At 36.8% G+C, this 16,657-nt stretch overlaps 2 protein-coding genes across 22 annotated transcripts; one reads left to right on the top strand and one right to left on the bottom strand.

The window, feature by feature from the left end:
• Nucleotides 1–23: 23 nt before the first annotated feature.
• LOC100150342 (uncharacterized) lies at nucleotides 24–7,113 on the bottom strand. The gene is made up of 18 exons (XM_087298237.1): nucleotides 6,830–7,113; nucleotides 6,061–6,700; nucleotides 5,868–5,963; nucleotides 5,508–5,741; nucleotides 5,239–5,398; nucleotides 5,027–5,158; nucleotides 4,816–4,911; nucleotides 4,226–4,354; nucleotides 4,023–4,127; nucleotides 3,775–3,894; nucleotides 3,212–3,310; nucleotides 2,994–3,098; nucleotides 2,791–2,892; nucleotides 2,585–2,704; nucleotides 2,326–2,415; nucleotides 2,109–2,237; nucleotides 1,843–1,932; nucleotides 24–1,745 (listed from the first exon to the last, which is right to left on the bottom strand). Exons 2-18 carry the CDS (start codon nucleotides 6,616–6,618, stop codon nucleotides 1,732–1,734), a joined length of 2,379 nt encoding a protein of 792 aa, XP_087154363.1. The 5' UTR covers nucleotides 6,619–6,700; nucleotides 6,830–7,113; the 3' UTR covers nucleotides 24–1,731.
• Nucleotides 7,114–9,799: 2,686 nt separating this feature from the next.
• Nucleotides 9,800–16,211, top strand: cdca4 (cell division cycle associated 4). 21 transcript variants are annotated; one of them, XM_087296673.1, is made up of 6 exons: nucleotides 9,800–9,914; nucleotides 10,154–10,306; nucleotides 10,420–10,532; nucleotides 12,665–12,742; nucleotides 13,241–13,327; nucleotides 13,995–16,211. In XM_087296673.1, the coding sequence occupies exon 6, from the start codon at nucleotides 14,002–14,004 to the stop codon at nucleotides 14,860–14,862; it is 861 nt and encodes a 286-aa protein (XP_087152799.1). In that variant the 5' UTR covers nucleotides 9,800–9,914; nucleotides 10,154–10,306; nucleotides 10,420–10,532; nucleotides 12,665–12,742; nucleotides 13,241–13,327; nucleotides 13,995–14,001; the 3' UTR covers nucleotides 14,863–16,211.
• The last annotated feature ends 446 nt before the right edge of the window (nucleotides 16,212–16,657 follow it).

Here is a 16,657-nt window from a genome sequence, read left to right on the forward strand (position 1 = left end):
TGATCAAACAATTTGTGAGATAATTTGTCTTTCATCGCAGATTTTTTTATTTTTTCATGCAACATATAGAATAAGAACAAAAATAACTGAAAAATCAGTGTACAGATCCAGAAAAACAAAAGTGTAGTTTTTGACCACATTTTAAATATAAAAGCACAGTTCAAGTTTACTCAGAAGACTTATTTAGCAGCAGTAGCATTTGTAAATGCCAATTAAATATAGAATTAATGACTAAAATCATAACATTTAAAACAGAATAAACAGAATTGTATGCATGTACATTCCCCGAGCTGAAACACGTTTATCCGTTGATAATACACCAGCATTTCATACAGTGATTTACAGAAGGTGTTTACACTATTTTTGTGCATAAGTAGGTTGCAGCCTTCATCAAAATATGCAAATGTGCCATGAACAATTCCATACATTTCATCCCTTTCTATTGTAAACAGATTAAGCAAACATTGATGTTGATGTTTGCATAAGCACATGCCATTATGCCACAGTAGTTTTCACTTTAGACAGTTGTGAAGACACAACTCATTGTTTGCTGCGGCTGTAATGTTGGATATATTGCTCAGTTTCTTGCACAGACTGGTTGTTTTTCTTCATAAGACCCCGATGTTTCATCAGGGGCTTAAAATATTTTGTCTTGTCAGACTATGTGGAAGTCCCAGTAGCGCTGGAATTGCATGGATCACAATCACCAATGACCATGACCTTTAATGTACTACTGAGAAAGTTTTAACTGAGAGACCCCAAGAGACCCCAGAATGTAATTGCTGTTGTCATTTACCCACCCTTTACTTTTCCAAAAAAGTTTTACTTTCTTGCTTCTGTTGAACAGAACCTGTAATCATTGACTTCCATAGAATTTATTTTTCTTACTATTTCAATGGGGTATATGCACAGCTAGTGTTTTTCAGCCAATGATACACTTGTGGTGAAAGCTTAATGTAATTATTTTCAGTTTCATAAGGTTTCTTTTACAGCATCAATGTTGTATTGTTATTGCAACACATTCAGTTAAACAGACTTAAGAATTAATTTACTTGTTCAAGCATAAAACAAGATGAAAGAGCGTGTAACCATTAGCGCCGTCAGGATCAGCAGGCTACTGCTGAAACTCTATTGAAAATACTGGGGTAAAATAAACTCATATTTAAAAGACATGGTGGGGTGAAATGGAATTTAATGCAGTGCTTCATGTTTGGTCTAAGGCTCACTATATATTGTATATCTCTCTGGCATTGAAGATCACTGACTTTTAAAGAAAGTCCTTAACCTATAACGTGGCAATCTTATAATGGCAAAAACAGTTAACCGGAAGCCATGAGGCTGGCTGGCAGGCATTAAAAGTCTGTGTGCATATGCCCCATTGTTACAGGTTTCTCTTTGAGGAGGTTTAATTTTAGGTGAACTGTCACTTAAGGTAGGAATTTAAAAAACAAACACTCTTCTTTCTATCTGCAACACCTTTTCTGTAACAAATGTAAACCTATAATCATACAAATGAGAAACTGATAAAAAAAAAACTTTTAGGTTGATTTTTAAAATCCTTAATTAAATACAAAATGTATATAATTTAGCTCTCCTGTGCTCAAAATACCCATATGTAGTGTCTCTCACATCATTTTGTTCACATGACTACAAACACATCAGATGAAGTTTAATCAATCAAAGACTCAAGCAACAGATGAGCAGCAGAGTCCCCAGTCACATCACCAAGATCTAGATGTTGGCATCTATTAACAAACATAGCAAAACTGCATGAGAATTCTTGTTTTATGGTCGTGAACAAAAACTAGATCATTTTTTTTTTTTTTCTTTTAAGTAACTGACCTGAATCATTTATCAACTCCATCTCGGAGAGAATGCCTTTCCAGCCTTTGTGTGTTGGAAAATCCACGATCACATCCTCAGATTTGATATCTAGACAAATTACAAGAAAAGTCTACTTAATATGTGTGCGTGTACGTGTTTTTTTTCTCAAAAGCAACACCATGTACACAAAATTTATATACTATGTATTATTTTCAGAACCAAACTAATTTAAGAGGAAATGAACTACTATTATACATTTAACTAAATTTATACAGAGTTCTTGCCTTTTACTACACCCACACTGCTGTGTGTGACGTATCCACCCCAGTTATGTTTAGGGTTGGTTATGGAAGGTTTCACTCTGACTTTATCTCCAACCTTGATGTCAACTGAAAGACTTCTTGTTGACAAATCTGAAATAAGTAAAATAATCCTGAAAGCATTTCCACTTAAAATACAATAGACAGACAGAAAGACAGATGAAAGCTTGAAGGGTTATACCTGAGGCAGTTACAAGTTCCATTTCTGAAACTACACCAGTCCATTTTTTATGTTCAGGAAAATCTACAACAATAGAATCTCCCTGAATTTCTGTACAACAAAAAGAAAATATCAAAATCATTATTAGATCTCCAAATATATGTTATTTTGTCTCGCTTTGAGGTATACAGTGAGCCTACAAAAAACTATTCAGTTCAATATGAAATAAAGCATAAATAGATATCAATATCAATGGTTAGAAACAGTCAGTGCTCCTTACTCAGAACCAAACCAATGCTTTTGTGAGTGACTGCTCCCCATTTGTGTGTTGGAGTAATAACTGATGCCTTTACACGGACTTTGTCTCCAATCTTAATACTGGACAGCATACTTAAAGACCCTGAAATGCAATGCACAAATATCTGAGTGGATGTTTCTGCTACTTAAAGGTCATGGACACAATGTAATTACAGTGTGTATATTTACCAGACTCATCATCATTGGTTACTAGCTCCATTTCTGAGAGAATTCCTTTCCAATTGGCATGATCAGGAAAGTCAATGATAAGACTGTCATCAATTTTAATTTCTAAACAGAGAACAAATTTATCATGTAAAGCTCATTCTTGAATAAGAACTGTTGTATGATGGATTATTTAAATGAGGAATAATATTAAAAAACCATCTTGCCTTTTATCACACCAACACTCTTATGAGTGACATTAGATCCCCAGTTATGCATTGGAGTGGTAACAGAAGCTTTCACTCTGACTCGGTCTCCAACCTTCATGTCAGCTGACAAATATGCCGCAAAAAAAAAAAAAAAAAAACAATACAGTAAGCATTTTCATTTATGATTACACAACATTAATATTTTTATGATAATGTCTTTAAATAAATTCAATTACCTAAACCTGAAGCATTGGCCACAATCTCCATTTCTGAAAGTATACCAGTCCAGTTTTTTTGCTCAGAGAAATCTACAGTTAAAGAGTCCCCCTGAATTTCTGCAAATATAAAACAAATAGTAGAACAAATGCTGCTTTAAATCATGTTTTCTCTAGATATTAGCGTGACTAAACATGGTCACATTTACCAATGACATGCAGAACTGGGCGACACCCAGTTATTCTAATGAAAATTTATAAGGTTAAGTGTTTTACAAAAGTGTTAAAAAGTTTACATTTCACCAAAATTTTCTGCACTGACCAATTGTAAATCAAGTGGTTAAATTGTTGACATGTCACCAAGGTGCCACTAAAAGACATATATTACCCACTAATTTTATTTTGCTGTTATTTTAATCATCTTTCAGCCTTCCAGATGCATAGATAGGTGGAATTTTTCTTTAGCAGAACTGAAAATCTCCTTTAATGTTCTACTGAAGAAAAGTCACCATATTATACACCTTGAATGACCCAAGGAAGAGTGAATACATTTTTGAGGGTGAAATATCATTCAGTGCTCTTACTTTTAACAATCCCAATGCTTTTGTGAGTGACTGCTCCCCATTTGTGAGCTGGAGTAACAACTGACGGTTTCACACGGACTTTGTCTCCAATCTTAATATTGGAGTCCTGGCTTGCAGATCCTGAAATGATACATGGAGGTTCAAGTTGAGTGTTTGATTATCCTTTTGTTCATCAAACATGACTGAAAACACTTAGTGGAGCAGCTGTTTTAGACGTTTTTGCTGGAGCTGCTGTTTAAAACATTTACCAGATTCATCATCATCATCATTTGCTAGTTCCATTTCAGATAGAATTCCTTTCCAGTTTGCATGTCCAGGAAAGTCAACAAGCAGACTGTCATCATCTTTAATAGCTGAAGAAAGCAGAAATTCATAATGTAATGCTCATACTTAAGTGAGAAAGTTTTGATTATGGATAATTTGGGAAAGAAAGAAAAAGTAAATATCTTGCCTTTTACCACACCCACACTCTTATGTGTGACGTTTCTACCCCAGTTATGTTCTGGAGTTGTCACTGAAGGTTTCACCTTGACCCTGTCCCCAACCTTAATGTTGACGGAAGCATTTGATGTTGCCAAATCTAAAACAAGAGAAAATATTACAAACTTCTCATTAGCAATGTAATGTACACTATCCGACAGAAGTCTTGTCATCAATCTCAGCTGTAAGAGCAACAAATAATAACTTGACTTCTAGTTGATAATTTGGAAAAAGTGTCAGAAAGTAGATTTTCCAATGAATCATCTGTTAAACTGCATCCTAATCATCACAAATACTGCAGAAGACCTATTGGAAGCCACATGGACCCATGATTCTCACAGAAATCAGTCAAGTTTGGTGAATAATTAAAAATCAAGGCATGACCCTATTTTATTTTGGTAACATAAGTGTAATCTAGAGGCCTTTGCTTTTTATTTAAGCCATTTCGGACACCAAGTGATTAACTAGAAGTCAAGTTATTATTTGTTGTTCCTAAAACTTGGATAGGACACAAGACTTTTGTTAGGTAGTGTAGACTGTGTGATAAATACAGTAGATTACCTGAACCAGCACTTGTCACATTCTCCATTTCTAAAACTACACCAGTCCAGTTTTTTTGTTCAGGGAAATCTACAGTCAAAAACTCGCCCTGAATTTCTGCAGAAGCAAAAATATGAAAGTAAAGTAATTAATCTCTATATTACATTGTTGTTTCATAATTTATTTTAAATGGTAATCTAGGAATTAGATCAGTATCAGTCAGTGCTCTCACTTTTAACAACACCAATGCTTTTGTGAGTAACTGATCCCCATTTGTGTGTTGGAGTAAGAACAGATGGCTTTACACGAACATTGTCTCCAACTTTAATGTCAAATGAAGGCGTCTTTATAGACAAATCTGAAACTGGAAACAAAAGACACCATTTCACCACCAAGAGATACATTTAAAAGATCAGGAAACAATTTAATAATTAATAAGCTTACCTTTATTTATTGTTTGGTTAATTTCCTGCATGCACGTTTTCTCCAGTTTCTTAGTAAGTTCACAAACAAGTTGACTCACTTCCTCAAATGAGCAGCATGGTTGAAATGAGAGATTGCAAAAGTCATTAGATCCAGATGAAGGGGACATAGACTCATAATTCTGTAGGGGTAAAATATTCATTCAATTAATTCAGACACTTTTATGAATGACATTTATTTGTAGTCACAAAGCACTGGTCATTACTAACATATGATCATATTGTTTGTACCTGAAGAAACTGGATGTTGTTGTCTGTCTGTAAAAGATCCTCAAGGACTCCTTCCCTCTTCTTCAGATCAGCAATTTCACCCTTCAGCTTTTCTTGTATTTTTTCACCTTCATCCAGATCAGCCTTTTCTTGAGCTTTTATCTTTTCAATCACCTCACTGCTTTTTTTCTCAATAAGCTTGACTAATTCTGCGAATGCCTTCTTGCTGTTCTTGATGGCCTTCAATGCAGAGTCCTTAGGAAAACCAAAGCAAAAACATTACTTCATGAGGAATGTGTCAACATCCCAGTGAATAACCTTACATTAGATTTGATTTAAATATGAACAATTTGGAAACCAAGAATTCACATCGTAACTTACTGAATGGGATGAGATGTCCATTTTCATATTCTGCAGCTCTTTTTCTTTAGCCTGGATTGTCTTTTTGACTTTTGTTTGAGTGTCTGAGAGTTTCAACTAAGAAAAAAAAACAATCAAGCAGTCATTTTAACTGCAAAAGCATATTATAATCCATTTTTGTCTCATTAAATGAAAAAAATCTGGCCATGTTTACCTCTTTCTCCTTGCGCTCTGTTGTGGATGGCACTGTGTCGTGGCCCTTGTGGTCATCCATTAAGCAGTGTGCGCAGACACAGGTCTGGTCGGTTCGACAGTAGACCTCCAGGAGCTTGTCGTGTTTGGAGCAAACTGGGATGGTGGACGCTTTCACCAGCACGTGTTTCCTCAAAGCAGGAACATTATAGTGTGGCTGTACATGTAATTCACAGTAAGATGCTCGACACTCCATGCAAGACTTGACAGCTTTGATGCTTTCTCCAACACAGAAATCACACGCAATCTCTCCAGGTCCTGCAGGACTTTGAGGAGACTCTTGGGCCCTCAATTTCTCCATAAGCTCAGCAAGGACTGTACTTCTGTTCAGTGGAGGCTTTGAGCTGAAGGTATGTCTGCACTGTGGACATTTATATGGTGCTTTCTGGTCCTTATTCCAGCACTCATTGATGCAGCTCATGCAGTAACTGTGTCCGCAAGGAATTGTCACGGGATCCCTCAGTAAGTCCAGACACACAGAGCAGCTGTACTGGTCGTGATCTAGAATAGCTTCTGCCATTTTCGAGTCACTGTCTTGATGTAGTCACTCCAAAAACTTGTATATTAAAAGTTATTTACTTCAGAAAAGTGCGTTATGAAATCTAAAGAGAGTGAAAGTGAAAGCAAAAAACTGGTGAAACGCGTACTGTGGTTAAATAAGTTCAATTCTCATATACACAAATGTCACAAACACGGTTTTAAAACTTTAAGCAATAACACTTCGTATTTACCTGATAATTCGTAGTGGGTTTCATGGTAAGGTAGGATCGTGGCAGGAAGCGTTCATGGAATTCTGACCTTTGTTCTGTTTTATGGCTTAAAATCCTCGTTCAAGGAGCACGTTTTGTACAATTTATCGCGCGTGAAGCATTTACGTTTAACTTAAAGTTCAAAAAGATAAACTCAGAAAGAGAAAAAAAAAACACTCAGATCAGTTGAGGAAAAACTCGAAACTAAATTCGAGTCTACTGAGTGAGCTTGTGCTGCGTTCGGTTTCCTGGGTATATTTCTGTACAACCACTAGATGGAGACACTGAACAGAATGCTCTCTATTCTATTTGTTTTCATGTTATATGATAAATGACACATTCATGTTCTTCCAGAGCGTATAGATTTGTCAAATTATCAAATATGTAAAAATATATATTTATAGCAAATCAATTCATTCATATCAGCATCTGTATACAAATTAATTTGTAACAAGATGTACCAAGTGAGGAAATGAATAAGATGTCACCTGATTTCAGTGGAATATTTGGTGTCGTAAGCACAATGGACCAAAATGAAGTTGTGCAACATACCACAGTTTAGAAAAGGAAAACACTTAGACACAACTTTTCAAAGTCAAACAGGGACTGTCTTTTTTGATGGAACTTTAATCAATTTAAGCCAAAATACATACTGGATACCAACGTGATAGCAACCGGGTGGACAGGGGGGATACGTCCCCCTTGCTTTAAAACAGGGACCATTTAGAAAGAGGTGGTTTATAAGAAAATGAACAGAAAATTTTATATCTCATTCAGCTGCCCCAGCCCAAGACACACACTTCTCAAATGTCCGCTACGCCCCTGCCAACGTGATACTGTTACAGCAATGAAATAACAACACACCTTCTCCACAAAATGGACAACTCTGAAGTATGCTATTGTTTCTTATAAAAGGTAGACACCTTACTGATCTTCCAAACCAAATCTACTAATTACTCACTACAAAACTATCACTGTCCTTTCTTAATTTATTAAACCTTCAATTAATTAAACCAAATTCATTCAAAATGCAAGGTCAAACTGCTTTTTGCACTTCCAGTTTTAACTTTCAGTTTTACTGTCTCCCCAATGACTAGCCCAGGGGTGCCCAAACTCAGTCCTGGATGGCCAGTGCCCAGCATAGTTTAATTCCAACTTCCTTCAAGTGGTGCTCGCTGCAGAGCCATTTGAGGAGAGGTGAGCTCCAGCGAGGGGGAGCTTAAGCTTGAGCTCCACCTTTTTTGCACTTCTTCTACGAGTGATGTCACTGGGGGTAGGGTTAGGGGTGGGGTTGGTGTACGCATTAAAACAGCTTACAGGAGGAGGAGCGACAGCTCATGCTCCCCCTCGCTGGAGCTCAGCTCTCCTCAAATGGCTCTGCAGCGAGCACCCTCTCACTTCCTTCAACACACCTGCCTGCAGGGGCGGGTTGGCCATTTTTAAAATGTGGGCTGGTCAGGTTTTTTTTTTATTATTATTATTAGTTTTTTTTATATGTATTGTTTTTTCATGCAGGCAGCTTTTATCTCTTGCAAGATGGGCCGACCCAATCCAACCTAATCAGAGGTTACGCGGACGTAATCAAAATGTGGCAAGAATGTCAAACAAACAGTAAGTGCACCACAAGCTAATTGTCAGAGATGGACCGTAAAAAAAGAAAAGGCTGTGCCGAAAAGCTCAGAGAAAGTAAAAAAAATGGCTCACAGCAAGAAGGTCACTGGTTCGACCCTCAGCTGGGTCAGTTGGCGTTTCTGTGTGGAGTTTGCATGTTCTTCCCGTGTTCGTGTGGGTTTACTTTAAGTGCTCCAGTTTCCACTGTCCAAACACAAGCGCTATAGTTAAATTGGGTAGGCTAAATTGTCTGTAGAGTTTGTGTATGAATGTGTGTGTATAGTTGTTTTTTCAAAACATATGCTGGATAAGCTGGCGGTTCATTTCGCTGTGGCTACCTCAGATTAATAAAGGGACTAAGCCGAAAAGAAAATGAATGAATGAAATGAATGTATGTAAAAATATGTTATAAATGGGTTGTTTTTGTTCCAGTCACATACATTAAATGTTTAAATATCTATTACATATGGTACTTATATTATTTCAATATCTGTACACCAATATAAGTAGTAAATGTGCATGTCCGTGGGTGGGGCTGTGTCAGTGTGGTAATGTGGGCTGGCATGGCGGCTATAGTGCCAGGGTTGATTTTTTTTGTCCCAGTTCGCCCCTGTCTGCTTGGAAGTTTTAGTATACCTAGAAAGAGCTTGATTAGCTGGTTCAGGTTTAATTAATTGGGGTTGGAACAAACATATGTAGGACACCGGCCCTCCAGGACAGAGTTTGGGCATCCCTGGTGTAGCCTGTCATATTTTTTTGATACCGAAACCTCTTAAAAAGAAAGGTAAAAAATAAAGGAAAACGTTAAAAATAAATAATCAGTGGTTCTATGAAGTGCCAACACAGACTAATTAATTAAACAAACGCTCTTCAAACAACGAAAATAGGTTGCTATTTAAAATATGTCCTTTTTAAAACCATATATGCATGTATAACATGAAAGGAAAATTCCTACATAAATGTAAACACCCCTGACAATCATGAAAATGTTGAAACTAATTTCTGACATTATTCACACTGAATAAAATTAAAAGCTTTCAGATGAAAATGTTGGTTGACCTTCCTCACTGTAACATCTAGTAAACACATGATGTTAGTGCAACTGGGAAATGGAGCCGCTAAATATTCAAACGTGCACTTTGTGGAATTATAAATTCGTCCATGTTGATTTGATTTTTCAGATTCCTCAAAAACAAGATGTGCATTGTTGAAGTTGGGGCCCAGGGTTGAATCACAGACGCTTTTGTTCGGGGCTCCCCGTTCCTGCGAGGGCCTGCTGTCGATCAAGATGCAAGCGTCCGCCCCCATCGGCCCTTGCTTTCACTGCTGCAGCTGCTCCTCAGTCTCGCTGCCTGCAATCTGTGCTGGAGAGGCCGACCGAGCAGCAGCTTCACCGCTAAACCCGGCCCACAAAACGCTTATGACGCTCGCCACCAAAGATCATAAATAACACGAGGTAAGTCTAAACGCACTGGGATGTGGGATTTGAGTACAATTTATACAATACAGTCGCACCGCTTCCGAAGATGTCGATCCGCGATGGTTAAATGCGCGGTCGATTTCGAAAAGCGGCATGTTTGCGGAAGTGGACGTGCGGTCCATGTTTAGCCGCCCCTGTTATTTGCCTTACATATCATGTGTGTGTGTTTCCAAATCTATATTTCACTCTGACGTGCATTTTGCCGACACTGTAAGCGTTTGGAAGGGTGGAAGATGCTGTTTAGGTTGGCCGTAAACGAAGCGAACTAGCCATTGGACCCGTTTGAAAAATCAAAATGGCTTCCATCTTTGTCGTCTCAGCAGAGAGGTTTATACCTTTGTTTCCCCGTCTCGCATGTCAGGGAGTCTGTGAGTAACCTCCTTTTTTATATTTATCCAGTGGATTATTCTCCATCGATCTTTCGTGTTAAGAGTCTGGTGTTTGTTTCACTGGTTTTTTATTTATTTTGTTACTTACCCAGTAGCGCACTTTTTGACCACGTCAGTGCGGTGGGGGAGGGGAAGTGAGTCTGTCTGGGTGGAGCCTGTATGATTCGTTCACTGTGGATGAATTTTATCCATTTCCCCCTTCGCTGTAAGTCTGATTTAGTTTAGACTCCAGTTACTGGAAGAATTGTACATATATTTGCTTATTTTCTTCAAATTTATATATATATATTTTAGTTTTGTGTCTTAATTTGCATTGTAGGACACCAGTTTTCTCAGATTCTTAACTATTTTACCTAATAGCACATGGATATCACATTTTTTAGATATAGAGTGGTGCAGGAATGATGTATTTATTTTTTAAGCTAACTAGAAATTGTTGACTTTTGGCTTAAAGTAGAAAATAAGCTCAGATTGACAAGTTTTGCTACTATTCTAAAAAATGTACAAGGCACATGTTGTGGCTGTGGGTAACCAGTTAGTCCCCACATTATTTTTCTCCTCTTCCCTCACTTTATTAAATGGTAGTTAAAACGAAGGAAGAAAATATAACATCACAATCCCTATGAAAATTAGCCATAGTTTTATAATAGCAGATATGTAGTAGTCATGTTTTTTGATGTATTGATTACCATTTGTGTTAGGGCTGTGCAATTTAAAATGCTGTGAATGGCTAATCACAAGAGGCTGTGATATGAAATATACAGTTGAAGTCAGAATTATTAGCCCCCCCTTTGAATTACTATTTTTTTTTAATATTACCCAAATGATGTTTAACAGAGCAAGGAAATTTTGACAGTGTGTCTGATTTTTTTTTTCCTCTGGAGAAAGTTTTATTTGTTTTATTTTGGCTAGAATAAAAGCAGTTTTTAAATTTTTTTAATATCCATTTTAAGGTCAAAATTATTAGCGTCTTTATGCTGTATTTTTTTCGATAGTCTACAGAACAAACCATTGTAATACAATAACTTGCCTAATTACCCTAACCTGCCCAATTAACCTAGCTAAGGCTTTTAAAATGCAACTTTAAGCTGTATAGAAGTGTCTTGAACAATATTATTTAATGTACTCATGGCAAAGATAAAATAAATTAGTTATTAGAAATAAGTTGTTAAAACTATTATATGTAGAAATGTGTTGGAAAATAAATCTTCTCTCCTTCAAACTGAAATTGAGGGGAAAAAATAAACAGGGGGGCTAATAATTCTGACTTTAACTGTAAATGTATTATTTCATTTTCCCCGCACAGAGCAAATGCGTGACTGCCGTCTGTTTGCTAGCCAATTGAGTGAGCACACTTTCGTTCTGCCCAATCAGAATTGAGCAACCGAACTATGCGGAACTCTCACAATAAAAAACAAACAGGAAAGCGTGGGCAATTGGGATAATGGCGTATGCCACTTCAGAAGCATTAATAGACAAATAATATTAAATAAAAACAGGACATCTGTTATATAGGAATATTTTGGTTTCAGAAAATATAAAAAAAAAACACAAAAACAGGTAATTTTTAAAAGCTGTCACAGAATTGATGCCACAGTTTACAGATTATTGACTTGACAAAACTAAATCGCAATATCTGTCAGAAAAATCGCAATTAGATAATTTCCCCAAATCGCACAGCCCTAATTAGCATAACCACTTTTTTTTTCTTTTTTTTTCAGATACCGTAGTTAAAGTATTATTTGTATTTCAAAACCATGGTTAATTTGTGGTCACCATGTTTATCAATATTTAATTTAAAATTATTTGCAGTAAAATCATGGTAATGTTTGTGAGCGCATGATTTAATAAAACCAAGGGGAATAAATGCTTAGTTCATAGAACTATATATTAAATGTAATTTACAAATGAAAATGCTAAATGGGCAGTGGTAAAAGTCTAGTGTTAGGCTACAATTAAACTACATTGTCATGACCTCAACCTCTTCACAGCAGAATTTTTAACAAATCTTTCAAATAAACTAGTTTTTTAAAGGGGTTATCTAGAACAAAAGGGAAAACCCACTATAGAAGGAGACCAGTGAGCAGATGTGGTTTCCTTCTAAACAGCATTAATTGTATTTTTTTGTTAAATGATTAGGATATTACAATGTATTTGATGTTTTAGAATAAAATATGAAAATATTTTTCGAGCTTGTGTAAACGACAGATTTAAAAACCCATCCCAAACGGAACTGAAGACTATAAAATGCTAACTCTGTTCCAGGTTTAGTACACATTCCTGCTCCACTCTATGATTAACTGAATGCAGTGTTGGTGTAAGAAATGTTGGTTGTAGTTTTAGTTGCAGTGGATGTGTGTCAGCTTGCACTCTGGTCTCTTTTTCAACAGTGCTGGGATGTCACCCATGCTTCAGGTAGGCAAACCCCCATGCCCTTAATATATCTGGTTAACAATGTGGTTATGGGTTTAAAGTTCTTGTGTGTGATCTTGGTAACTGTCAAGCAAATCATCTCCATTATGTTAAGTCATCCCTCTTAACATGAAATGACTTTGCAATATATGTGGTGGTTTCTTTTTTTGTGTGCTTGCACTCAATGGATTTGTTGGTTTGCTTGTTTTGCATAGAGTTTGATGTGTAAAATGTAACTCATTACCATTGTTTAGCTATCGTCTTATGTCTTCCCCACCTCTCACCTCCCCACCAGTATTTGACAAATGTAGCTGATCCGAGGTCCCTGTGCTACTCCCCTCCTTGCACCTACCAACACACATGCATACACGCACTTAATCACATACACACTCACAAACACTCAGTCGGTTAAGAGTTGGTGTGATGACAGATAATGTGCTTTGTCATGCTGGTTGGTGTCATGTGTTTTTCCTATACTGGATGCATGTTTGTTACTTTTAGGCTCCTGTAACCCTGGTTGGCTGGCCACGGAGACAGGGAGCCCTCGTCTCAGTACTGTGGCTCTCCACATTAGACTTTCTGTTTGGGGTATCTACTTTCACCTCCATTTTTTTACACATTCAAGGCTCGAAGCATAATACCAACATTTTATTAGCTAAATCAGTCATTTTATGTAGATTAGAGTACTTTTAAAACTATTTTAGTTCTTATAATCTCCAAAGATGTACATAAAAAAGACTTGAGATGGCTGTGGATTACACATGAATGCAAGATGTGATCTGTGGCCTTAAAATATTCAGAAGTGTAGGAGTTAATTGTTGATATTGCATACATTTTTTTTTATTAGACTATAGTATTTTATTAGATATAGTTTTTATTAGAAATATAACATTAGTCATTAGATACAGTATGTGATTTAGAATATTATATTATTCTAATATGCAAGTAATTATTATTAATGATTGAACTATTGTTATTGTTATACTATTATTTTCATTGTCATATGTATCTCCTAGGGAAAAATGACACTGGGTTTGCTGTATAATTGTTTGATTGTTGCTGGTTTATGCACTAATGTTTAATATAATTCATAGTTAAAGACACAGCTTTATTTATTATAGTTTTATAATGATTAGTTTTGTTATAGTAAATTGATTTTGAACAAGGAATTTTTAACAAATGTAAAGGAGTTGCATTTAAGATGCCAAGATTACATATATGACCTGACCATCTCTCTCTCCTCTCTTTTCTATAGGCTAACCATGTTCTCCAAGGGCACCAAGCGCAAATTTGCAGATGGTGGTGAAGAGATATCTGACGATGGCTTGGTAGCTACCAGGGTGGCATCCTCGTACAGCTTGCAGCGGCAATCTCTGCTGGACATGTCCCTCATTAAACTTCAGTTATGCCACATGCTGGTGGAGCCAAACCTCTGCCGCTCGGTTCTCATTGCCAACACAGTCAGACAGATTCAGGAGGAGATGACCCATGATGGCAGCTGGCATATGGTCACCGAAGCGTTCTGCGGTGCAAGCCAGAACCCATCTGAGCGCTTGGTGGCCACTGAAGTTCTCTGCAGGTCAAGGGAGCCGGATGCAGAACCGAAGCTCTTTTCCGTCATCAGCTATGAGGGTTGCCGTGAAGAGGAGGTGGTAGCTGATGAGACCCTGTGCTCTGTTTCTGTTAGTGATACAGTCTCCAACGTGTGCCTGTCAGGGCGCATGGGTCAGCGGTGGGAGAAGAGTGATGTAGAGAGGGAGGAAGAGGCACTTGAAGACTCTAGACTTGGTTCAGGAGATGACGATGAGGAGATTGACACAGAGGATGAGTCTACACCGGAGGGTCCGAAGACCATTGGACAGGTTTTTGGGACATTTGAAATAAAAAACGGTTCCCCAGGTCCAGACTCTGCTCTCGAAGAGCTATTCTCAGATGTCGACACATCCTACTATGATCTGGACACCATGTTGACCGGCATGCAGAGCGCACCTAAAATGGGCCCTTATGACCTCCTTGACAGTTTGGCACCTTCACATAGTTCCCCTTCCATTGTTTCAACGCCGAACTGTCGTTCGGATCTCAATGAACTGGATCACATAATGGAAATCATTGTGGGTTCTTAGGTTCGACCTTTTTCAGAAACTTACACGCTTGTCTTAATGTTACTGCCTTTTCTGTTCCTTATGGAAAGCAAGTAAAATCTGGAGTCCTTTCAGGGAAAAGAGTTGTCTTGTGAAGGATGGCCTTGATTTTTATGAGCTGACCATAGTCATCTTATTTGCATACCCTTTGTATGTTTTAATGATTTTTTCTGTATTTGTCTGTCCAGACAAAATTTTTTTTTTTTTTTATTTATTTGTTATACTCGTAACACTACAGAGAGCAGAACAAGATGTATACAAATGTTGTAAAGCTTGGGATATTTTCATAAGGAGACAAAAGATTGTCTAAATTGTGTATATAAATATATTTTTACAATAGATTTTTCTTGTAATATGTTCCTGTACATTATGTACATGTCCTACAAATTGATTTTAAATGAAGAGATTAGATTCTTACGTGCAACAACGTTTCTGTTTATAAAAATCCATAAACCGAAGGAACTTAATTCAATACTACAATATACACAAGGCACCAAGTATACATACAGTGATGCATGTTTTACGTTCATGTGCTCATTTGCACAAAGTATTTTTGTTTTCCTTTCAAGGTTTGATTGCAGTTGGCTGTCAATCAGCTCAGCCGTAGGTTTTGTTTGTTGTTAGGCGTCAAAGTTCTTCTATTTTGTCTTATCAACAAATGAAGTATAATGGGGCCAACCCATTCTATATTGTGACTTAATTTATTTAATTTATTTACTTCAAATGGTGAGTGTTGGCTGTGGTCAAACTCAGGGTGGCTTTTTAATTCTAGAGGATTTAATAGGTCCGATTCACCAAAGCCTTTTGCTCATAGCAAATCGATTACAGAATTAATCCTTCTGGTGATTTGCACCAATTATTGCTATAAGTATTGATTTTTTTTTTTTAAATAAGTTAACTGTTTAAATATGGGTGAATGGCTCATGGATTTCTATTAGTCCTCTAGACCCCTCATAATGAGAAGGCATTTGTCTAGTTCTATGCATTGCGTGTTGCTACACACTATGTATGAAGTGTTTAAAATGCATTTAGTACAGTATTCTTTTTTTATACTTCAGAATCAGTCAAGAGATGGTTTTATTTTACTTAACATTTCCCCCAGTTGTTACATATATATTTGGTTGTTTAAAGTCAATTTTTGCATAAACTATGTTTGTGCAAGTTATAGGTTATTACACTTTGATAATTGTTTTCTTCTTTGTCTCACACTTAAATTTTAAGAGGATGTTTTCTATTGTATGATCTTAAACTAGTATAGAGTATAAACATTTTATATGAGCATTGTAGCTTTTTTAACATTTTTTAATAAAAGGTACAACTTATGACATTTATATTGTGCATTTGTTTTTTCCCTTATCATTTATAAATGTCAGTAGATAACGAGGGATGACATGGTGGCTAAGTGGAAAGCACTGTCACCTCAGAGCAAGAAGGTCGCTGGTTTGAGTCCTGGCTGAGTTAGTTGGCAATTCTGTGTGGAGTTAGCATGTCTTCACCATGTTGGCGGGTGTTCCATCTTTTCCCACAATCCAAAGACATGAGCTATAGGTGAATTGAATAAACTAAATTGGCCGTAGTGTATGAGTGTTTTTCAGTAATGGGATTCAGCTGGAAGGGCATCTGCTGTGTAAAACATATCCTGGATTAGTTGGCAGTTCATTCGGCTGTGAAGGAAAATAAATAAATGGGTAGACACTAAGAGCAACAGGAAAGTTTTTGGGTGGGAAGAATTAAGAAATAAAATAGTTTGTGTCAATATTTTTTTACTAAACTGTTC

Source organism: Danio rerio, chromosome 20 (genome assembly GCF_052040795.2).
Source record: "Danio rerio strain M-AB ecotype USA chromosome 20, GRCz13ab, whole genome shotgun sequence".
Classification (NCBI taxonomy): domain Eukaryota; kingdom Metazoa; phylum Chordata; class Actinopteri; order Cypriniformes; family Danionidae; genus Danio; species Danio rerio.